We start from the raw sequence: 26,313 nt of genomic DNA on the forward strand, positions 1-26,313 counted from the left end.
TGCCTGTCATATACATTGAACAATATTAAATGGGTTAGTCAAATACCGGTTACAGTCATCATCTATATAATGCTCCCGGTATTTATGTAATTGTTGCACAGTGGCTGCATGTGGAGTGTACAGTCGTGAAGAAAGCTTAATATAGTGCATTACAGGGGCGGCGCAGCCGTGGGGGCCGTGGGGGCCGTGGGGGCCCCACACTTTTTGTACACCATACAAAGGAATACATAAGGGGGCCCCCACACTTTTTTCAACCCGGAAGTACGTAAGTGGGACTAAAATGGGAGGGGAGAGAATGAGCTGAGGACCTTTTTTTTTTTTTTTTTTTTTTTTGCTTGTTAGCTGAAGAAACCCGGAAGTGGACGGGGAGAGATGAGCTGAGGACCTTTTTTTGTTTTTTGTTTTTTTGCTTGTTAGCTCATGAAACCCGGAAGTGGGCCCCCACACTTTTGAAAACACTGCAGCGCCGGCCCTGTGTTATTACGACTGAACGCGTGACGAATGCAGCGGTGGCAATCACTGAACGTTGCCCATGAATGACTGGCACGGCTGCAAAGCAGAAAAACACGCTGAATTATCGGCTCTGTGGCCGCTATAGACAGGTTAAAATCTACCGCGGGAAACAAATGTGGCCGCTGGTCGTGTTGGACAGGTGGCCGCTATACACAGGGTCTTGAACATGGCTTTTCTCTCGAGGGGATTTTTTTCAGTGGCCGCTATGGACAGGTGACCGCTATATAGACAGGTGTCCGCTAAGGCAGGTTTTACTGTATTCATATTTTCAACGACTGGTGAATGAAATTGAAGTGTTTTCCGAAAAATTTTGAATTGTCCGATTTTTATTATATTGGCACTGATGTGCAGGAAATTTTTGTTTATTTCCTATGAAATTGATAAGATTGTGTAATATATATTTATTATCTTGTATTTATTCTTTTCTTGTACTTTTTTTGTTTTTTGTTTTTTGTTTTTTAATGATTTTTTCTTGCATACCGGTACATACCCAGCCTATTGTCTACGGCGGCTGCTGTCGCTGCGCAGACCCTGTCGGGCGTGGTGTTTGTCACCAAGAGTTTGTATTCACGTACAATCTTTTTGTCGTCGTCACTACTTTCCACGTAGCAGGACGACACGAGTGGGTGCGGATTTGGTTGTGTTCACACTGTGAAGTTTACATGCCTCGCCACACGGAGATTGACCATTGATGTACGCCCGTCTAAACGAAGCTACCACACATGTTCATTAGCACTTGCACTACGATTCCATGTCATCCATATTAATGGGTGGGACTACATAATTTCTGGAACGAACGACGGCCAGCACGGTGCACTGCACTAGCACTGCACTTCGTACTAGCATTGCAATACTGCCGTATTGTACCACCGTACACGTACACACGGACAAACTATAAACACAACGACAGGAGCAAAAGGAGACGAGCGTTGCTCGAGTATATTTCACAATGGCGAACTTAGCTAAAGGACATGTTCTCCCAACGACGTCTTTAAAGGAATCAGCCCAGAGTGGAGGTAATAATCGCATTTTTTGTATTCTGCCATGGAATTATAAAAACCGGAATTACCGCGACCGACCACCGTACTCATGAACAAGATTCACCAGTCACTGTGTAATCTTGACACGTACCATACAGCAAACCGCTCTGCTACATGCGGGAAACTTGCCGGTGCAGTGGCTGGCTGGTGAGTGGTGGTGAGCGGTGTAGGCCTAAGGTGAAGCTGCGGCTCTACATTTCTTTAATATAGCCACACACAGCTCTGCCTTCAGCTCTGCTGCTGGACTGTGACTGAGATTACAGTACATGCGCTTCAGTTACGGCAATCAAAGATTCTTCACAAATTTATTAGGTGAACAATGCAATGTCAGTCATTGACCACAATGCACAATCGCACTGTGGTTAAACGAAATGCAAATATTGCAAGATTGAGGACTGCCCTGAGCCTGAGGTTATCCCAAATTCTCCCCTCCCCCCCCCCCCCCCCCCCCGTAGCCTCAAGATGCCCCTGATGACTAACACTAACAGTACCTCAGACCTGTGTATGCCCGTACATACTAATTACTATAGCTAACGTTAGATGTATCCTGATTGAGTCGTCAGTCATCGTTTGCTCAATTAATGTCTACCATTGTCATGATTAGGGAAAAGGGGGGTATCTCTGGCGATATCGTGATTCATGGCAATTGTGCACTTTACGGCCCTATATTATCGGTACTTTATTCGTCGTGTGCTAAGGTGATATCCCAAAACCATTCCGCACTGAGCAGCTGGCGAGCTTCTCTTGCTGTATGGAACGCCGTTTGACAAGTGATAAGGTCACTAAAAGCCCGCCTCACTCACGGCGCTTCTGCGGAGCTAGCTGATCGCGCAAACCAACCATGCGGGCGAGGCTTGTGCTAGTGTGTGTGTGTGTGTGTGTCCATGTAGTGGCTGCCCGTAAATCGGTAGCTAGGGTTTATACACACTTCGCACGGCGTCTGGTAGACTGTGTAGACGAAATAAACACTAACAGACTGATGAATTGAGATAAAATTTTGTGTTTTTTTATCATTATTTTACAGAATAATTCCGCCAAGGCCGCAGCGGACATATGCCCTCCGCACAATAGGTTTAATTAGTGATACCCTGCTTAATATATCACACAAAATTCATTCATTTAAAATCATGATTGAAGCACGCAAGTTTACCACTCGTTGCGTTCCAGTTGTGTGCCAATCAATGCACAACTCGTGCTCGATGACGCCGTGCCGCACAGGCAGCAGGGAAGGGCGTTAGAGCAACCATGTGGCGTACCGTAAGAGCTTTCATCACGCACACGCACGTTGACACATTCACACACACTGCATGCATCCCAACACGAAATCTCACACACATGTACACAGTACAGTGCCGGAAGACCCACTGTCGAACCGCGGTGCCTGATAGGAACTCGAATTTGCACGCACTGCTCGATTAGGGTAAAATCTCGCACCGATAATATAGGGCCGTAAAGTGCACAATTGCTGATATCGTTTTTTGTTTGTTTGTTATTAATGTTTGCTTGTTTTGTACGTAATTTGCAGATAGTCCTGAGTTGCGCGTGTCATAGCATGAAATACAGTACTCCAGGCCTAGCCCCCCCCCCCCCCCCCCCCATGATATTATTATTTGACATTTCAACATCTGGACCATGCCTGCTATGTCAATACTGTATTATTTTCCCGAGCGAGTGAAGCGAGTGAGTGCTTGGGAAAATTATTTATACACAGACCTTTATACATACAGTCAAACCTCTCTATAGCGGCCACCCAAGGGAGACGAAAAAGTGGCCGTTTTAGACAGGTGGCTGCTATAGACAGGTTATCCAACATTGTGTGCATTGCCTACATATATGTATCATCATTGTAAGTACTACTGTATGTACATGCACGTATGTATGTTCACTATGTGTGTACGTATGCACATGACGTGTCTTTCATGTATTGAACAATGCCGGTATTTGTATGAAATTGTTGCCCAGTAGCATGTGTACAGTCGTGAAGAAAGCTTAACACTAGTACATTATATTATGAGTATGGCTGAACGAGTGACGAAAGCAGCGGTGGCGATCACTGAACGTTGCCCATGATTGACTGGAACGGCTGCAAAGCAGAAAAACACACTGAATTATCGGCTCTGTGGCCGCTATATAGGTTAAAATCTACTGCGGGAAACAAAATTTGTGGCCGCTGACGGCATTAGACAGGTTAGACAGGGTCTTTAACATGGCTTTTCTCTCGGGGGGGATTTTTCAGTAGCCGCTATAGACGGGTGGCCGCTAAGGCAGGTTTATTTCCTAAAATATCATTCTCTGTTTACAATTGTAGCTCTCTGAGGGGGGGGGGGGGGGGGGGGGGGTAAGAATGTCATGCAATATGACAAAATTAATACAATCACATTTCTGCTTCATCCATTTTCCCCCCAAATTACAGGGGAGGGGATGATCATACAGGCCACCCCCCCCTCCTCCATTTTGGGGGAGGGGGGTGGGGATGCATACCCCTCCCCCATCCCCCAGGATTAAAGCCCATGATTGGTGGAGAGGTGTAGTGCTACTGCACAGTACATGGAAGTCAAATCCGAAGTGTGAATGGGAGTTTGAACCCATTTTCCAGGATGAGGGTGAGAACAGAGAATTTTGTGGAGAATTTGCAATGCAAATTTCTGCGGCCAATTCTGTGGCATGCATCTAGACAATTTTACTGAATGCTTACAAACAAGCAAAATGTCTGGAATTGGGGGAAAAAAAAACAACAAAAAACTTTCTGACCTGGAAGGATCATCCACTGGTGTGAATGACATGGGAGCACCCTGAATAGCATGTATTGTACCACCTTGATACAGCGCTACCCCACATTGCTCAGTAAGGCATCATACAAATGTATGATGTGAAGAATTTGAACATCCTCTGTTTCAGTGCTAGCCAATCTTCTCGTGTGGACATTTTTTTTTTTTTTTTTGGGGGGGGGGGGGGGTTGGGGGGAGGGATACCGTACACTTAGTAAACAAAAGACATACAAAAACAACATAAACAACTTCCTGTGAGTCAACAGCTTTTTTCTTTTTTTAATGAACATTGTATGGATAACTTCCTGCTAACCGTAACCATGCAAAACTGCTCCTCTCTTCTTCAAAAAGAGACAGGTGTGGAACTAGAATAGGTTTACAGTGCTCCCAAGGAAGAGTAAATTTTTATATTGTGAAATTACAGCTCACCACCTGAGTATGTATACTTTAGTTGTGATATTGGATATGTGAGCATTTACGTTTAACACTTTGTGTATATTATGCACGTTTTTTGAAGGGCTGCTGTACTTGATGGCAAATAGGTTGATGTTCAAAACAAATTCTATTGAAGATTGTTTTTGTATTGTGAAATTACAGCTTACCACCCGAGTTTGGAATTGTGATATTGTATGCTATGTACATACGCTTGTAAGTACACTCGTATACACGTTGTATGTGCACAATTTTTGAAGGGCTTCTGTTATATTTCGTAGCAAATAGTTAATTAACAAATTCTAAGATCTGAATTCTGCACATGGATTAAATAGAAATCGAAGAAAGTTACATCCTAAGAGTGACAAAACTTACCAGGCAGGTGACAGTACATGTTGGTTGAGCTAGCAAGTGAATATCTTAATTTTTGTGAAAGTCAAATAAAGTTTCTTTGTGCACAAAGCAATTATATCTATGTCTTGTAAAGCTACTGATCACCAGCTTGTAAACCTTTTAAAAGTATCATGTATTCTTATAGTGCAAAAAAAAAAAAAAAAAAGAATGAGAAACAAGGCCAGTTTGAGATTCTGACAATAATCAATGATATCATCAATGTGAACACAACTGTAAAACAAGGAATGTTTATGTGCATTTTATTTCACAAATTTTGCGAGAACCAAGATTCACAAAATTTACGTAGTAAGCAGAAGTTCTTGTCTACACTATGTATAATGCATTGAATGCCAGTGGCAATTTGTGAAAATTTCATGCCGTGAATAAATCTTGCTAATGCTTAGAATATCATAATTAGTGGATGAACAGCTAAAAACAGGTCTGCATTTAGTATCTCTAAGATAGAGCATAACTTACTAATCTTTATAGTGGTGGCACACAACTCAAATAGACACAGTTTCCATTCACACAAAGTATCTTGTTACTGTTTCATCTAATAGAAATGAGCATGGAGACACTTGCAGGTCCAGTGCAAAGAATCCAAACATTGCATTGTTTTGTTCAAGACACTCAAGTTTCTCCTCTTGTTTCATGAAGTTCATGCACATTGTGTAAATTTCAAAATTCTCTTGCTCAAATTTGCAGGTACTTGTAACTTGGAGCCTTAATCTGAAATGCCAAACATACCCTGTACTTTGTAGTTCTGACTTCAAACTTATTTCACATATTGTACAAAGCATATTGCTGCCCAAAAGTGTATACTGTATGTACCACTTGGTACAAATGTACAGGTATATACATGTACGTCTCAGTTTGACTTGCAATTTTCCCTATCTCCCTATAAATGCTTCATTTCGTTGCTAGCAGTCAGGTCCATATGTTGGCAGCGAAAGTTCTTGTCTGCACTACACTGTATGCATTGAATGCCAGTTGCACTTCATGTCAAATGGAAAATTTGATTTGTGAATAAGGCAGTTGGCCCCAATTTTCAAAAATTTTATGTGGCAAATATATCTGGTTTTATAATGTTGTGCAGAAGGCATGAACAGAGTAAGGATATGCAGTAATCTAAATCTGATTTTGCTCTTCTTATCATGACAAAAAGTTCTACATTGTCAAAATGTAGAAATACATAAATTTTCAGAGCTTACACTGTTTTGTTTTGTAAAATTTCTTTCAAGTTTTAATAAAGTGATCTACAAAGCTCTCCAGTGTAGCAAATGCAGTAAAATTCTGAGATGCCAATCTAGTGAGGATAATTTGAACATTTCAGAATTACCCTAGGACTTAATGGGTTAAACAGAAGTTAATGTGGTCACTGTTTTTCATCCTGTTGACGTACAATGTACACGAGGCGCTAATGATACCTCTCTCCGTCATGGTGTTGAATATTACATAGCAACAATTACATTAAAAATGAAAGTGGTGCTCTTTTCAACTTTTTTCCTTCGATGTTAAAGTACCCGGTGCGGGTAATAACCAAATGTGTGCATTTTTTTGTTGTCTTTATTTTTGAATGTGCACAATTTGTTCGATGATCATACATTACAATGTAGGTACCGGTACACTAAGTAGCTCTTGGAGAAATGTAAAGTTCAAGTTGAAGTTCAAGTTCAAGTTTCTTTATTTCACCAAGCAAAGAAGATATAAAAACAAACAAACACATACAACAACATTAGAATACAATTACAAAATATCAGTTAAACAGTGTAAAAGGAATTGCTGTGGTAGGCAGCAGCCAGAAAGGAAATGTCCCTTATTTTCGGCTGACCTAAAAACATACGTTAAATTTCTGTTACCAATGTGTTCGAAGCAAGTAAAACATAAGAACAAGACAAGACTAAGACATAACAATCAACACACAAAGACAATAACAAACACCTGATGTCTCAAAACGTAAAGGGTAAAAACTCATACTCTAACTTAAATGAATTTGGTTGTAATTATTGAAGAGAATTTTTTTATAACCAGACTTAAATATATTCAATGAGTTAGCATTGCGTATTTCAAAGGGGAGAGAATTCCACAGAATAGGACCACTGTAAAGAATAGATCGTTGATAAAAAGATGTACGAGATAGAGGTAGGTGAAAATCACTCGCGGTTCGCGTATTGTAATTATGAATTTGATTATTGTATGTGAAAAAGTCCAAAAGAGTTTTTGGTAATATAAAGTTCTTACATAAATACATAAAAATCCCCACTTGGTATTTATACATATCACTCAATTGCACGCGTAGTACCCTGACCTGCTAATCCTTGCCATCAACCACATTGGGAAGATAATGTCTACTTCAGTTTTATTTTTGCGCTTTTCGCGCTTTGAGGTTGAACTGCGAATTTAACATCACGCGAAAATGTTTTGAACGCATCGCTTATTACAACGCTACATTACCGACCGCGAATTTATTCACACGCGAAAAAGTCAACACCGATGGAAACCGTGAAAGTTTCTGTACGCGAAAGAAACCACTTTTACAGTAACTGTATGTGACTTGATGCCAGTAAACCAGTCCACAAGTAGGCAGCTGTAACCGTATCAGTAATCACATACCTTGTTCCGAAACTTTTTACCTGGCAACCAGAAGAAAGCTTGCCTTGAGGCTTTATAGGGTAAATAGCAACAGGCAGTTCATGCTGTAGTGCATTCCTTTATAGACTGTATGCATTCACTGGAAATGGGTAAATTGAATTACACTCTGAGAGGCATAAAAGAACCAGCAACAAACAAGAACATCATTTAATAGTAAGCTTAAATATCTTGCAGCTTGTCAGCTATGAAAAGCAAATGATATATTTTTGACTCCATCACTAGTGTAATGCATGACTTGGATACGGTATAGTCAGCAGTAGAAGTGCAATACAATGTGGGGCACTCCTATTCAATACCATCTGGTGATCGATATGAGCTCTGTTACATTTAGTCCATGTAGTCTTGAAGTTTAAAGGTGGTAATCTTAACATCATAAAAAAGAAATATTGTGAAGATTTGTATGTATGTAAATGGGAGAAATTACATTATTACCTCGTCTACCTTGTTATGTAATTTATGCATAGTATACATGTACAAATTTGTAGGCTACACTGTATTTTTGACCCATCTCTCTGTAATACTTCTCGAAAACATGGAAAACTCTGAAATTCCCTATTTTCTTTTTGTACAAAGTGCATCAAACTTGAGCCATTTCTTTTTAAATTCTAAAACTCCAAATATGGTGAACAAAGGGTGGTACCTCACTTTGAATACAGACCTGCATGCATGTACGTACATGTACATTTTGTACGTACATTGTAGTACCAGATGTAGTTTTAAAGTTGTTTCCGAAAGTCCTGTGCATTTCTATGTGTGGAATGGCCCATACATTATACTTTCATCACAAAGAGCTTGTGCTTATGGGAAACCAGTGTGTACAGTATGAATACTACAGAGTACTTGCTCAATTGCTGTGCACATTATCAGTATTGAGAGTATGTTTGCACAGTTCATTGTTATTTAGCAAGAGCGTCTTGCATCAAGGCCACATGCGGCTCTCCCGGTCCAGTCTGTATGCTGTAAAGCTTTTCTGCTTCCATACATTTAAACTGTATACGCCATGTATTTTGCGAGGTTTTTATTTTCACGAATTTCACAAGTCTGGTGCTTTTTGTGAAATTAACAACAATTGATCCAAACTTTAATGCGACCTGCACTCGTACATTTTTCAGTTCATCACTGTGCATCCTCATCGCGAATTTAACCACTCGCGAAATTGTCAGGAAGTCCTGATTCACGAAAATTCAGACTCACTAGATATGGCGTACATACAATGTACAGTCAGTTTAAGGGCTCTCTTACTTTTTATGCCAGTTTTATAGCATCTTCAAATGAATTGATATTTTATTTACTCTAAAGACTTACAGTGTGCATGCTGCTTTTTAATCACACCTATACTAGCACCTGTGCTACCTCTTGGTTCTTTTAGCAACCTCATTGTGTACATCATTGCCATATTGTAGCTCTTTTTTTGATAAATACTGTAAAACATGATATATTCGTGGCACGAATGTTTCGCAAATTGGAGCTGACGGCCTTTTTTGCGGCATGAAATTTTTCGAGAACTGCCACTGACATTCGATGCATACAGTGTAGACAAGAACCTTCGCGTGCATTTTAATTTCGCGAATTTTGGCGCTCGCGAAATTCGCGAAATTAAAATGCTCGCGAATATTCCTCGTTTTACAGTAGTGTTAGATTACATTTTATTTATAAGCACTTATCCATTCTATATTATAGATTATATTCAATATGTTTTTAGATCGTTTCATAGACAGTTATGTGTGCTACAGTTGATGTAGACATGTATTCAAACTTTCTTGTACATAAGATATGTTGGTAAATAAACTCAAACTCAAACACGTACACAATGTATTCCTGGGTACTTTGACTGATTAGTTGCGATCGACTGGATCGACTGTGCATTGTATGCACCTGCTGCAAGCTAAGTGCCTACATTACATAAATACAATGGTACCGTACAAGTTCAAGAGATTTGATTTTGTTCTTCTTCATTTGGTTTATTTTCAAAAAGGAGGGACAACCGACTACCAGTGCTCAGAATCGTATACAGTGTACTACAACTGTAGCTATCAGTAGGGCGTTAGGTGTACAAAATATGTAGAATGCATTGACAAGGAAGGGATCACAGGAAATATTTTTGGGAGTACTATGCATTTTAATGAGAGACATCACAATCACCACAATGATACATCCTCATTCCGGCAGCGTACAGATCATTATTGGAAGTCCCTTGCTCAATCTGATTGCTGCCCAAGTCCCTACAATGGTGGGAAAACGTTGTGCTTACGTTGAATGAATAAAAAGTGATTGAAATGAAAGCAAAATCTGACCTCTCGCAGTGTACAACATGGAAAGTAAAAGTGCATAAATTGTATAATGGCCTGAAGGTAAAGAAATTCAATGTTCATGTGCATGTGTGCATTGTGGTACACTGTAAAAGCAGAAATATTCAGGGTACACATGTACGTTAATTTTCGCATATTTTGCGTAACTTCTGGCTAGTGCAAATTCTACAACCCACGAAAATGTCTTCACAATTTTCTCTGCACATTCCGAGTGGGTTGACAATTGCACACTGCGAATTCAAGAACCGGCATATATGTTTTTGAGCAGCTTAGAGCAAAAAATAGTCTCGCAAAAATATTGATGTTTACAGTACAGTACAGGTAGTGCTCCCGTGTATGCTGCATGCATGCTACAATAGGTTTTTACATGGGTTTCGTGTGTCTATTATTGGCTTTTAGTGGCTGATGCTTCAGACTTGCTTGCAATGTGGAGTTGCGATAAAAAACAAAGAGAAGACTTTATAAAACTGTTTTGCTGACTTTTATAGAATGAAGTTAAGAAGAGCTTTTTTTTGGGGGGGGGGGGGGGGGGGAAGGTGGTGGTACATAGACTGTAAAGATGATTGTGCCTCTCTGGCAAACAAAGCCAGAGACTGTAAACAGTTTGCTGCTGTACTGACACTTTGTGTTCTCTTACTAATTCGAGATAAAAATGGATGTGTGGGAGTTGGTTGTATTACATCAAACAATCTTTGTTGCTCTCTTTTTGACCAATAAGGTGTTCATCTGCTATGAAATTTTGTGGATGTTTGGTGACAACCTTATCAGCATTTCTAATTCATTGGTTAGGTGATTGAGATGGTTTAAAAAAAGAAAGAAAGAAGGAAAGCAGAACTGCTAAAGCCTTCCTAATTCTGCGAGAAGCCCCTGAAACTGAAAGTAGAATTTTCTTCATGCCCTGATGGTAGAATGCAAAATATCCTTGAGTTGGGTATCAGTCTGTTGTCTTCAGTTAAATGTTATTCACACTTCTTTTCCGGATTGCTTTTGGAATCTCCCTAATTTGGATGCTGGAAGTGGAATGTGGGCAGGCTTGGGAAAGGTAGCAAATAAGGAGTTGATGGAGGTGATTTCTTAAAGGGATAGCACAGTATTGGTGGAGATAAGAATTTGGCTTTTAACTTTTTGCGAGATACCAAGAAAACTTATGAAATAGTACAGAGCGTACCATTTTAAGAGGAATTCAAAGTTTACTGTAAAACATGATATATTCGCGGCATGAATTTTTCGCGAATTGGAGCCGACAGCCTATTTTGCGGCATGAAATTTTCGCGAACTGCCACTGGCATTCAATGCATATAGTGTAGACAAGAACTTTCGCGTGCATTTTAATTTCGCGAATCTTGGCGCTCGCGAAATTCGCGAAATTAAAATGCACGCGAACATTCCTCGTTTTACAGTATTTGATGAAAATCGAGTTTGGAATGACTGAAACATCCAAAAACAAAGTAAAACAAAGCGATCGTAATAAAGTGTGGGTCCCACACCTATAAGAATCACTCTGTAATAGATATCTCAGCCATTTCAAAACCAATTTTCATCAAATAAACGTTGAATTCCTCATGGAATTACATGCTCTTTCATATTTTGTGAGAGGTTTCTCATTATCTCACCAAAAAATGTTAGAAACCTGAAATAAGGTCTCAACCAAAACTATACGATCCCTTTAAAATGTGTGCACTCTGCATGCTGCAAGCTCTAATGAAGGGTGCTGCATAACTTTATTTTACCACTTGCCCGGTTGGGCGAGCAGATTTTCAAATTTGTTGCAAAGCACTTGTCGGAACATTAATTTTACTTGCCCGAAAAGAGAGTCCAAAATATAAGGAAATGATATAGAAAATCATGTGTAAGTCAAGGACTTAATAATTTTACATTCATTTAAATAAACAGCACCCACTGATTTGCATGCTTAGGCACAATGGAGTAGCCTAACAAACTCTGTCCAATCAAGTGTTGCCGTTGCATTGTATAGGGGCTTCTTCACATACACTAGTGTACAAGTGTTAGAAAGTTGCTGAAGTGAATAGTAAGTGCTTTGCATCACTAAACAGCCATTAATATCTTTTGGCTTCTGTATGGTTGACTTCGTGGGGGTTTGTCGGGGGGGGGGGGGGGGACCAAGGGAACAAAGGTGGCTTTTAAACTTTTTACTTGCCCTGTGCAATCGGGCAAGTGCTTATGTACTGCACACTATAATGCATTAATTTTGGAAAACTGAAAGTACTTTAATGATATCGAGGTGAATGTACTGGTACTCTTCAGTCGGTGGCAGTACTCTTGGGGAAAAAGCCCTTGCAGCTGCCCTAGACCAGGTAGAACTGTGCTTGACTGTTCTCTGTTGGGATCCATTTCAAAGTAAAGAAGAGTGAGGGCAAAAAAAAAAAAAAAGGCCGAACTGAGAGAGTTGATGATGTGTGGCCTGTTTCTGCGGATGTGTGAGGTCAGAAGTTTTGGAGACGGCAGAATCTACGTGTCTCACTCTTGTAACGTATTCCACAGCAAGCAGCATGTAATGTTTGCACGATGTACAACAGTGTAGCAGACTGCAGCCACAGTGTCAGTCATTACCATGTAGCAGTTGTTAGTGTGTGATATTATATGTTTAGATGTGACTGTGATTCTCAGTGGGTAGCACCTGTATGCATATTAAAGTGTGGCAGAGCCCAGTGTGTGAAGGGCGAAGGGCTTGGGGGATGGAATTGTGGAGGATTTCATTTCGACGACCGGTGAGGCAACTGTGTGAACTGGGTGAGGAGGCAGATCACATCTTTTCTAGTTACAATCCATTTTGAGGACTGTAAGATACATGTATCAACAGCACTGATGCAAGCTAATGTCCTCCATGATTGCATGATATTGTTGTTTATCATTATGTTTCATGTATTTTTCCCCTTTTTGGACAGGCACCATACACTGGATGGAGTTTTTAGCAATGGTAGCAATCTCATGCTTATGACACCAATTTTGTCATTGCTTTTTTTTGTGTGTGGTTGACCAGGAGGTTGCTTTTTTTTGGTCCAAAGTTTGTGACTTTATGAAATCTTTGTATTTCAGTTGATCTTGTATGCCATGGAATGCACTGACATCATCACACATGTGTAAACTTGCAATAAGTGGTTAACTGCCAATGGAGGGCAAACATCCTTTCTCCACCATTGTCCCAAAAGACTGTCTTTAATTGGGAGTGATGAAACAGAGACAAGAAGTCTCTACCTAATCATGTTTCAAATATTCGCACTGTCTCTGGGCCATTCAAGTGTACAACTGTACCTGATCCCAAACTGCGGCAGTGTTACGTAAGGTGTACAGAAACAAGTGATGTCATATTATGAGCCTCCCCCCCAAAAAAAAAAAAAATAAATAATAATAATAATAAAATAAAATAAACAAAACAAACAAACAAAGCAATGTTCTTGTAATTTTCAGTTAACCAAGCCTTTTATACTGCCAAGAGAAAACAATAACAGTCAACTCTACATCAGATATCACAGACAAAAGAATGAAAATTACTGAATTTCATCAAAACAAGTGAAAATGTAATTTTTAAGTCCAAGCTTACTCTCCCCTTCCAATAGTGGCATGAAATCTAGCAAACAAATAAAGTTATGAAACTTAAAAATTTCATTTTTGTTTTTGTTGTTGTTTTTGTTTTTGTTTTAGTATAACATTTGTTATCTTGAAAGAGATGAATGCATGGTGGATGAGCCAATGGTATAATTTCATTACAATTTAGCTCTGCTTCTTTGTACTCGGTACAAATGCAATCATGTCACAGAAATGTAAGGTGTATTTCCCTGAAAAGCTCATCATTGCTCAATCAGTATAATTTTTCGTCAGGTGAGAGCCTTGGTGTTTGAAGCGTCTCGACGCATCTGTCATTCTCAGCCAACATTTTGCTGAATTAGATCAGATTCCATCTTTTTTTGATTTGGTTTCAGAAGGGACAGTTAGCAAAGATTTCTGTGCAGACCAGGGTGAGAGATGTTTGGTGACTTCAGGGTACATAATCACATCATCTGATTTTTTTTTTTTTTTTGTCATTCTGCCTATGGATATTTAATACCAAAAGGTACTTTGCTGTAGGCCCTATGGTGTGTGAGTGGGTAAGGACTACAGTGTACATCCAATTGCCAGATTAGGGTACAGGTGTTTTAAACCTTTAAGGCAGATGTCTGGAAACTATAGCTGCTAGTGAATAGAGAACACCACTTGAGTGAATACCCCTATTAAATGCCTCTAATCCCTATGACTATTGTGTCACCATGGCCTTCCTGTTCGACTATTGAAAGGCTTATTGCTGTAGTGAGCTTGCTACCTCTGCTGTACATCTAGGTCAAGTGTAGATGGATTCTTTATGCTAATGAAAAAGCTTAGCTTGGGTATGTAAAGGGTTCAGGAGTCACAATTTAGGATTATGTGGATGAAGACAAGTGTCCATCCATTCGTAACGTGTCATGTCATGCTCTGAAAATCTCCCTGAAGTGCTGTTGATTGTACCCTGATTGTATTCTATTCAAGGGGAACTATTAATAACATGCTTCTTGATGGCTGTGGGAGTTCCTATGTGTTTGCTGGCGATGAAGCTGCATCCAAATGTGGTGAAAGAAAGAAAGATTATGGAATGTAACATTGTCTGTAAAGATTGATTAATTCAGTGGATGGTACAGACTTGCTCATTGGCTTATGTATAGTCCTATCCCTGATTATGTGTGACAGTCAGACAAGTGATTCACTGGTTTAGAAAGATCATGATTTGGTTGTGGTAGCACACAGGCCACACCCAGAATTTTATTTCTTTTCAAAATAATGTGGCCTTATTGCCAGTGAATACTTTTGATATTATCTTGATCTCAATGTTTAACCTCTTCTATATCTGCTTGGTGTATATCTTTTCCCCCGCTCTCTGCAGGCAGAAACAACATCAAGTATGTCAGTCTGTTCTTCCTGGTGGTGCAGAATGCATCGCTCATCCTCACGATGCGCTACACCCGCACGCTGCCCGGCGACAAGTACTTCACCTCCACGGCGGTGGTGCTGTGCGAGGCCATCAAGATGACAACCTGCATCGTCATCATCCTTGCCCAGATGCGGGGCAACGTGGTGGAGCTCGGCCGCTTCCTCTGGCAGAGCATCGTCATGCAGCCAGTGGACACCCTAAAGCTGGCCGTTCCTTCCTTCATCTACATGGTGCAGAACAACCTCCTCTTCATCGCCATTTCCAACCTCAGTGCAGCTACTTTTCAGGTGCGGCTCCCCAATCCTTTGTGGTGGTTAAAGAATAGATAGCTCTCAGAAGGGCTCAATTCATCTTCCACCATTTTGAATTTGCTTGCAACACATCAAAAGTGTCTACCAAGAAACTTGTCTGGCTGATGCGATTTGCCTCAATAATGACATGTTTTGGAGTATTTGGAGATCAAAAGAGTAAAAAAGTTTCAGTCATATTTTAGTCATTTTTGTCACGCCCACCGGAGGTGAAGGCGAGACTAAGGGATCCAAATGGCGTCCATCCGTCGTCCGTCCGTCGTCCGTCACAAATGTTATAAAGTTTACCTGCAAGACTCTCTTATGATGCATAACTTGGCAACTTTTACAGCAATGGCAGCCACACTTGGTTGATAGAAGCACTAGGGGTATCTTCATGTTATGGTGTTGTCAGAGGTCATGTGATGATGTCAAAGCTCATTTGAGGTCATATCTTAACCCTAAAAAGACTGGGGGGGGGGCCTAAAAGGCCCCCCTAGACATTTCGCGCGATTACTCAGCAACATGCAATGCTCTCGCCGCGATGCTCTATGACTTTTTTCTTTCGAGTTTCCCGCACATTTTGACACCAAATTTGTGACGCCCGGGGGTACAGTTCTGAAGTTACATAACTTTTTGTACATGCACGTGAGGCCGAAAATGGCTCAAAAATGTGATTTTGTGTACAAAGTCAATGCAAATTGAATTTTTTCGCATGGTTCATATAAATATGCTTATTTTTACTCTCAATGGCTAAAATTAATTTGTTTTAGGAGTATTATGCTTCAAAAAGTGTCTGCCACAAATTTTGTTAAAAAAACAACAAAAACAAAAGGTCGAAAAAAACAGAGAAATACATAAGAAATTCGTAAAACAATAAAATAAATAAGAAATTAATTTTGATACCGATTTTTTTTTCGAGTACATTTGCTAAGAATGCCACAAAGAATAATAAGACGAAAAATGAGCACTTTTGGAGCTTTGTTTACTGATTTAGATCAAAGAGTCTGATTTCTTGCATAAATTAGCATAATTAATCAAAATGAAATAAAAGAAGACCATGTGTAAAATTTAAATATACGATCTTGTAGATTACATCACACACTACCATTGTGCAAATTTCCGCGGCGATCGCGCGATCCACGGCCGAGATCTTAAGGGGGGGCCCTTTAGGCCCCCCCCCCCCCAGTCTTTCAAGCTACCAAAATAGCCCAGTCTTTTTAGGGTTAAAGAGAATGTGCAAGACTCTCTTTTCTATGTTAAAGTTTACCTGCAAGTCTCTCCTTTGACAAGTAACTTCACATAAGTTGCTTGGATTACAACCTAACTTGGGTCATAGATGCACTGGGGGTACCTTCATGTTATGGTGCCGTTGGAGGTCACAGAATAAGGTCAAAGGGTATTTGAGGTCATACGTTAAAGTTTACTTGCAAGACTCTCTTATCACACATAACTCGACACATGTTGCTACAGTGGCAATCAAACTTCGGTGATGGATGCACTGGGGGTACCTTCATGTTATGGGGCACGTAAGAGGTGACATGATAAGGTCAAAGGTCATTTAAGGTCATACGTTCAAGTTTACTTGCAAGACTCTCTTATCACATGTAACTCAGCACATGTTGCTACACTGGCAATCAAACTTGGGTAATGGTAGATGTCTCTTGGGAAGTTGAAGGTTACCACAAGGTCAAAAGGTCACAGACAGGGGTCAACAAACTTTGAGGGCCCAATGTTAGTTTTTAGGGCGCATTTCGTTTATGGCTCATAACTTTTGATCCCTTTGTCTGTTTGTGACCAAATGTAGATGGAAGATGTCCCTTGGGGAGGTGAAGGTTGTCACAAGGTCAAAGGTCACAGACAGGGGTCAACAAACTTTTAGGGCCCAATGTTATGTTTTTAGGGCGCATTTTGATTGTGGCTCATAACTTTTGATCCCTATGTCTGTTTGTGACCAAACTTGGACAGTAGATGTCCCTTGGGGAGTTAAAGGTCATCACAAGGTCAAAGGTCACAGAAAGGGGTCAACAAATTTTTCGGGCCTAATGTTAAGTTTTCATGACCCACATTTCGATTATGGCTCATTACTTTTGATCCCTTATATTGTCCGTTTGTGACCAAACTTGGACGGTAAATGTCCCTAGGGGTGTTGAAGGTCACCACATGGTCAAAGGTCATAAGCAGGTCAATTAACTTCTGGGAGTTATGAAAAATATTAATGTAATTCCTTGTACGCAAATGGGCGAGACACAATTTGGCACTTGCCTTGTTATACCAGAAATATGACTTTTATCCCTGAAACACCCTCCCCATTCAGTAATGGGTTGGTACAGCTGTAGAAGGTTATGTTACGATCAGTCATGCCATGGCAGTTACATTTTTCAACAAGCTGCATGTGTTTCACTCTAGCGCGGAGGATTGGTGGATGCTACTGTGGGCCGATTTGTCGCTTATCAATTTAGTGCACATGTAGGTAGCAACCACAATTGGGTGTGCACTGAGGCTGTAGTACTTCCGGCAACCTCTTTTCTTTGAATTTCACATGCTTGTCGTAATCCCTTTGACTTGGCAACCTACAGTTGTATGTTTTTGTTATCTTGGTAAGTGTACTGTATTAGTTTTATCATAATCATAGTTATTATATTTACTCATGTTGCCATTATTATTACTGATATTATTCATCATTGCAAGTTATTAGTATAAATTTGTTATTAGGTTGTAGTAAAAATAAAATTATTAGTAGTTTCATAAAGACACTCCTGATCTACACATAAAATGCAATGTATACCGATAGTGGTGTTCAATTACTGTATGTTCAAGGCATTACAATCATGTAGGAATTAGTATCTTGTATGCGTATGCTTGTACATGTATTCATTTGTACACAGTAATCATATTCCCTGCAAACCAATACACGTTTGTAGGTCTGGTTGTGAGACTACCATTATGCACATGTACAAAATGTACTTGATTTTCAAATATACTTTGTGAGTAGCAAGGATGAAAGGCTGATTTCAGTTTACTGAGTAAAGTCAACAATCCTGATTTGATATGATTTTTCTGTGAGGCAGTATGAACATTTGATGCATCACGCGTTACCCCGGGGTACCGTAGTACCCCGGGGAACCACGTTGTGTAGCGCCACCTCACGTCCAATCGAGGACAGCTGCAGAGAAATGCATGCACTGTGTGTGGGTGTACATAGTCATTCCCGTGCCACTGCATGTTATACTATGCATGCATGGTACGCTGTGCTAGCAATAGCGTGTGCTTCAGTGCAGTGCAGTGGCTAGCGCATGTTATATTCCACTCAGTCTTGCTATAGGATGGGTCAAGAGCTGATCACATGATAAAACATAGTTGTGCCCATCACATCTGAGAAGAAAAGTTCGTTACACTCTGTGTTGATAGTCCCTTTTGTTTTGCTGATCTTTTCAGTCCATACAGTCCTTACGCGAGATGAGTATGCGCGAAATAAAAGTGCGTCAACGCACTGTGGACTATCATTTAACTAGGTCACTTGATAGTTCACAGTACAATGCACTTTTATTTTGGTGATGCGCGGTGAGCGGAGCAAATTCATTGTTTTGTCATCTACGCTCATACATCTAAAGTAAACTACGTAGCCTAAGAGAGCTAAAACGGTTTGAGATGTGGAATAAAATGGGAATATCCAGGACCCTAGCTGTGGAATATAAAGCAAATAATTGACTTTTAGTTTCATGCAATGAGACAAACTATCACTTCCTCAGCGATCTGAATGTGTACGCTATCTTTTCTCAGCTGCGCTTCAGAAAGATACAAAAATGTAGCTACATCCAGATCACCTCGGAAGTGATAGTTTGTCCCATCACCTTCACCAACATTGATTATGGTCAATTCCAGTGTAACGGACATGACATTCAGACCACTTTTTTGTGATTCAAACCATCACACAATGAAATTGGGAGTCTCCAAAAGATTCTAATTGAGTTTATCAGACACATGTAAGTATATGTAATGCAGAGACTCCAACCCGAAGCACCTTCTGATCGGGAGATTCTCCCGCCCGAAACCCATAGCAAACGGGAGACTCCAAGTTGATGTGTGCGAAGTGCGAAGTTCCTAGGATTCTAGATGTTCACTGGTGCTATCTTAGGCCTATTTTTTCAACATACGATAGAAATAAGTAAGAAATCCTTTCCACCGGGAGACACAGAGCTAGGGCGGGAGAAATCAAATCTCAAACGGGAGAACGGGAGATTGTGCAAAAATGGGCTTTCGGCGGGAGATCTCCCGTCGAAAACGGGAGAGTTGGAGTCTCTGGTAATGTACACAGAAAATTTCATGGAAATTTATCAAGTGGTTGTTGAGAAATTGCATTTTTAGCGAGCGTAACGGACATGACACTAAATGGACAAGGCATTTTGATCTACTTACCATTATGAAAATTCCTGTGAATTTTTGGATAAGATGCAGCTGGTTTTGGTCTTGATTAAACCTTTAGATCATGCTTTACTCATAAAGTCCTAATTTAGAGTAGTTTTACTGTTCATTCTTTTTTAATAGTTTAAAATATTGCGTAACGGACGTGACACTTCGAGTGTAACGGACATGACAGTTTTGTCCACTTTTTGTAAGCTAAGAGAATTTTTTTATTACAAGGTATAGCAGATATTCAATTGTTTGCATAGTAAAAGGTTAGAACATAGGGACACACATCATAACTGCAATCATGTAATATTTCTTATATTTATATCATTTTAGGGGGTTAGTCTTTGTATATATTTACAAAACAAAGAAATATAAAACAAATTCGCTCCTGCACCAGCTAGCTACAATTAGTAACAAATTTCCAGTTACTACCACCCACCATAGCAAAACAGGACATATTACTATCTTATACTATGGTTATTTTTCTCTTAGTGGCCTACTATTTGATACTTAGTATTATACAGTAGCGTAACGGACATGACACCCTTGTAAGGACCACAAAACTGTTTGGTACCATTATCAAATTAGTGTTATCATCTGAAAGAAATAAGGTATGAAAATTTCATTTCTGCAAAGTTCTTTCATTTGGCATTAATGTCATCCTTGGAGTAGAATCATCCTCTGTTATCCAATCTTGGATAGACTATTGTAAAAATTCCACTGCTACTACCAGTACTTTATCATTGTCAACAAATGCTTTCTTTTCTTGGCTAGAAGTGAATGATCAAGCCCCCTTTTTTTCTGAGAATTTTCACAACATACTGTATAATCTATTTCCATGTAGAGTTGTCACCTGGGCAACAAAGTATTTCTTGTTTTCTTCTCGGCAAATTCAACTCATTCAAATTGTATAATCAACTTATTGCTTGCTTAGGCACTTCTTAAGGCTTGCCAGAGTGGTGTACTGGTTACATTATTCTCACCAGCTTGTGAGGTTAGGACTTCTTGAAATACTGGATGCTTTCTGTACCAACTAAATGATTATACAGTGTACCTTTCAGTGGATAAACATCTTCTCATAGCATCTCAAAATTGTGCTTGTTGTACGATGCTGTGCGCTGTCATTATACCAGTATATCCCTTGGCATAGAGGTACATCTAGTTTAGTTGTATTGATGAAATGGATAGCCAGCATTCAGACCGACTTTCTCTGACAATAGAGCTACATGTACTGTCAACACGCTTAATAAAGCAAACAATTCCATTCTCAGCCCTCTTGGCAAGTGATATCTCATTAAAGTGCCACTGAAGGTGTGGATTTATATAGTCATAGAGATGAGAGAGGTATGTATGGATGCAGCACAAACTTTTTTTAAAAATTATGAGGCAACACCATCATTGAAGACATTGATGCTGGTGACATTTGGATTCTTTGTTGTTGTATCATCAGTGATCATGTTCATTGGATGCACGAGGATCCATTTGTGCAGGAGTTCCTGTGTTGACTCCATGGTGGTTATGTGTTAAATGTGGTCTACAATGTACTTATATACAGTAGAAAGTGCTCACTTTAAGTATTGAAGGGAAGGCCAACAATGAAAACTCCATTGTCTAAATACTCCTTGGAATGACAGCTGCTGTTTATCAGTCAGGATTACAAGAGGTGGGAATGGATCAAACCGGTGTAACAGGGTAGCAAGATCATCTAAAATCAACAGTCTTCCAGTAGCAGAAAGCAAACTCTGCTTGTTTTTGTTTTATTGAGTTATGTGCAGACTTAATTATTTACTGAAGTATAGAAATGTCCTACTATCCTCAAGCAATTAAAACTAATCACCACCCTGTTTCACTGGGCCACAGTGTTATTTTTGCCACTTGTCTAATATGAGGTGTCATGTCCGTTACGCAAAGTGTCATGTCCGTTACGCCATTTACAGGAAAACTAGAAGTGGTATAGAAAAGTGGTTTTCACACATGCAAGGGGATTCAATCCTAACATAGAAAATTAATTTACAGCAACTTTACACTAATTCCCTCTTGGCTATGAAAACTTATAGTGAAAAACGTAACGGACATGACGCTTCAAATGTTACAGAAATCACACAACTTTGAGGATCAATGGGTCAAAAACTGATGAATGCTAAGGAAGTTGGTTGTGATTTTCCGTTGATATATACACTGGACTATAATTTAAAAGCTGAGCAAGGCCTCTAGGACATATCTGGCCTTCTTTAGAGACAAGAACACTAAACTCTTTAAAAATAGCCAAATTTTTGCATCATTGCAACACATCATACAGAATTTTCATTGACTGAGAAAAATACAAAATTTTGTAATGACAAAGATGCGACTAGTGAAAAATGAAAATATATATGTTACTTTCTTAGAATATTTGAGAACTTAAGTGAAACTCAAAACTTCATTTTTTCACCAAAGTGAACATTTTTCATGGAATTGCCCTTATTTGCTTACTAGCTCCAGCACCAAAATAATTTCCACTTTTTGGCAACCCAGGGTACAACCTTTAAAAAAATAATTATTTAACAAAATGGCTGATTTTTATTTGGTACCCCGGGATACCATTTATGTCATCATTTCATAGTGTTGTTCTTCAGAGGACACTCATAATGCTTAGTGAAATCCTTGACATTATTCAGTCTTCTGGCTGATTCCTTCTTTTTCACTTGATCCGTAAATTAGGCTCAGAGTGAGCACGCAATCTTGTCTAGAAAGTCACAGGAGAATATTAAAACATCTTTGATTACGCTCTCTATCATACCCACACTCTAAAAATATAAACATATATTTCATTATTGAGATATATGTAGCAAACTATTTAATTTCTTGGTACATTATATTTGAGGGGAAATATGCAGCAGCAGCAGAGGTTTGTACTCTGAAGTACTTTGTTGTCTTCTATGTTGTCTCTTCTCCTTTTGCTTCAAACGTGATATGAGGCTTTTTTCATAACTTACAGAGCACCCTTTCATGATTTCTTGTGAATTGTATTTGCACCTTTGCTCAGGTTTCCTACCAGCTAAAGATCCTCACGACAGCTCTGTTCTCTGTTGTGATGCTAAAAAAGAGCCTCTGGTCCTTGCAGTGGGTAGCCCTCCTCATGCTCTTTGTTGGAGTTGCCATTGTACAGGTGAGTTACCTTTGCTGGACTGGATTTTCTTCCATCAAATTTTAGGCTTACACTCCAAAGGAGTTCCAAAACAACCTCATATTGCAAGAAGAGAGATTCACATTCAACAATTTTGGATGTGTCTATAAAAGTGATTGCCTCAAAGTCCAGTGAATAGAATGCAAAAGATTGCCATAAACATTTAGAGTATAGGAAAACTTTGTTGATTTTCCTCAGACTCCCACCGATCATTATTTGCTTCTTTTTAATTATATCCTAATCATGAATTCCATGAATAGGGGTTGGTGTTTTGGTGTTTACTCTCATGATTGATAGCAAACATATCATATGTTCTTTTTTTTGTCATTGAATTGGTCAGTGAAATTCTTTGTAACTTTAACAAACATGTAAGGAGAATATTTCCTGTTACATACTATTTGACTCTTTAACATTTGCGATATGTGCTGTATTGCAATATTTGTTAGTGTCCCATGATGACCAACCAAGTTTACTTTATTTTGTTTGTTGTTTATCTGTGTGTCTTCTTATAGATGCAACCCAGCGACCCTTCAAAGGCAGCTAGTGAGAAATCAACCACCGAACAATCACCCATTACAGGCCTGATAGCCGTCATCGTATCCTGCTTGTCATCAGGGTTTGCTGGGGTCTACTTTGAGAAGATCCTCAAGGGCAGCCAGGCATCCATCTGGCTGAGGAACATCCAGTTGGGCCTGTTTGGGACCCTGACTGGAATCATCGGCATCTTCATAAAGGATGGAGGTGGCGTTCTTGAAAAGGGCTTCTTCTTTGGCTACACGGAGTACGTCTGGCTGGTGATTGCCATGCAGGCGTTGGGTGGATTGCTGGTGGCCGTGGTCGTTAAGTACGCGGACAACATCCTCAAAGGATTTGCGACCAGCTTCAGTATTATTATATCCACGGTGATGTCGGTGTATCTATTCGGGTTCCTTATCAATCTGCAGTTCTGCGTTGGAGCCGCTCTGGTCATCTCGGCTATCTACCTGTACAGTCAGCCCCGCCCCGCTTCCCAGACACCCACCGTGTCGGAATCGACGAAAGCGACACAAAACGGTTCGTGAACAAGCGGGCTGTAGAGCGTGGATAAAGCAAGGAACAATTTGTCTGTTGCATTCCATGGTATCTCCTCTATTTTTCACAAGTGCTTTCCATAAAATATATATTTCAGATCCTTGTATCATGTACAGTATATTTCTTTGAATGCGAGGTCCATATTGGTTCTTCTAGATTATTTTTCACGAAGGTCAGCAGAACAGTATTGTAGTGCTTTCTCAGTCTTGTTCAGAGATGGATTTTTCTTCTTGTCTTTGAAATGCTAACAATTCAAATCATTTACTGTTACTACATGAGAGTCATCCAGATGCAGTAGAGTAAATCATAAGCATGTGACAAGTATCCACCTTTCTTACTAGCTACAGTATATTTGTGGAATTGTCTTTAGAATATGTAGGAGTACATCCACCCGCTGTGAACTGAATAGTCCAAAAGACACCCGACCTAGTGTAGCCTCATGTTTATTGAGACTATGAAAGGTCGCCTTGTTGGTAGGAATTCAACTAACACCTCTGCTGATTCAGGGATATTATATGACACATTCACCAACTAATATGGTGATCTGCTCTAGATCTATGCACAAATGTTCTTTATGACAGTTACTAGGCTAGCATGGAGCCATCAAAAGTAGAATTAGGGCCCCCTTGTTCACCTAAAATCAGAGCTGTTAACCTTAAAGGACAAGTTCACCTTCATAAACATAAGGATTGAGAAAATGCAACAATATTAGTAGAACACATCAGTGAAAGTTTGAGGAAAATTGGACAATCTGTGAAAAAATTATGAATTTTTTAAATTTTTGTGTTGGAACCGCTGGATGAGGAGACTACTACAGCTTGTGAGTCATATGCGTACAACAGTATAAAGAAAATGTAAAAGAAAATTCAACATATTTTCACTTTTTTCGCATAATAAAAGAGCACTTGACTTGCCTCTTTCTAAAGGCAGGGGGAATAATATTACCCATAACATTTGTCGGTAACGAGTCAGGGGAATGTGTACTTTTTTCAAAAGATGGAATTTTGTGAAATTCTCTTTATATTTTCCTTATATTGTTGTACGCATGTGACATCTAAGTTATTCATACACTGCAGTAGTCTTCTCATCCAGCGGGTACTGCACAAAAACTTCAAAAATTCATAACTTTTGAACGGATTGTCCGATTTTCATCAAACTTTCAATGATGTGTTCTACTAATATTGCTACATTCTCTCAATCCTTATGTTTATGAAGGTGAACTTGTCCTTTAACCCTAAAAAGACTGGGGGGGGCCTAAAAGGCCCCCCCCCCTCAACATTTCGCGCGATTACTCAGCAACACGCAATGCTTTCGCCGCGATGCTCTATGACTTTTTTCTTTTGAGTTTCCCGCACATTTTGACACCAAATTTGTGACGCCCAGGGGTACGGTTCTGAAGTTACATAACTTTTTGTACATGCACGTGAGACCGAAAATGGCTCAAAAATGTGATTTTGTGTACAAAGTCAATACAAATTGAGTTTTATCACATGGTTCATATAAATATGCTTATTTTTACTCTCAATGGCTAAAATCAATTTGTTTTAGTAGTATTATGCTTCAAAAACGGTCTGCCACAAATTTTGCTGAAAAAAACAACAAAAACAAAAGGTCGAAAAAACAAAGAAATACATAAGAAATTCATAAAACAATAAAATAAATAAGACATTAATTTTGATACCGAATTTTTTTTCAAGTACATTTGCTAAGAATGCTACAAAGAATATCTAGACCAAAAATGAGCACTTTTGGAGCTTTATTTACTGATTTAGATAAAAAAGTCTGATTTCTCGCATAAATTAGCATAATTAATCAAAATAAAATAAAAGAAGACTATTTTGGAAAATTTAAATATACGATCTTGTAGATTACATCGCACACTACCATTGTGCAAATTTCCGCGGCGATCACGCGATCCACGGCCGAGATCTTAAGGGGGGGCCCTTTAGGCCCCCCCCCCCCCCCCCCCAGTCTTTTGAGCTACCAAAATAGCCCAGTCTTTTTAGGGTTAATAGGGTAATGGTAGTGTCCCTTCAAGTTTTGACCAAAGATATCTAATACTAATACCACAAGAGTCGCTTGTGCATTTTAAAACAATTTTTTGATTCATGCATTGTAGTGCAAACTGCTCTGCATGCATTCTAGTTTTATGAAAGATGCTTTTGCATTACATTATCACAGCTTTTCGAATAGCCCTTTGGTCTCATATCCGCTTGTGACTGCCCTTCTTGAAATTCACTAAACTGAATGTAGCCATGAGTCCTGCATGTGAAAGATGTTTGTATTTGCCCAGTTTTTTTCATCCGTAT

At 39.5% G+C, this 26,313-nt stretch overlaps 1 protein-coding gene across 1 annotated transcript; it reads left to right on the forward strand.

Moving 5' to 3' along the window:
- The first annotated feature begins 1,395 nt into the window (after positions 1-1,395).
- On the forward strand, positions 1,396-24,642 carry LOC139709889 (UDP-galactose translocator-like). The gene is made up of 4 exons (XM_071621845.1): positions 1,396-1,529; positions 15,020-15,354; positions 22,793-22,915; positions 23,446-24,642. The coding sequence occupies exons 1-4, from the start codon at positions 1,463-1,465 to the stop codon at positions 23,992-23,994; spliced, it is 1,074 nt and encodes a 357-aa protein (XP_071477946.1). The 5' UTR covers positions 1,396-1,462; the 3' UTR covers positions 23,995-24,642.
- The last annotated feature ends 1,671 nt before the right edge of the window (positions 24,643-26,313 follow it).

The sequence above is a fragment of the Diadema antillarum genome, unplaced genomic scaffold (assembly GCF_040938485.1).
Source record: "Diadema antillarum isolate AM-2024a unplaced genomic scaffold, OU_Dant_1.0 seq00001479_RagTag, whole genome shotgun sequence".
NCBI lineage: Eukaryota > Metazoa > Echinodermata > Echinoidea > Diadematoida > Diadematidae > Diadema > Diadema antillarum.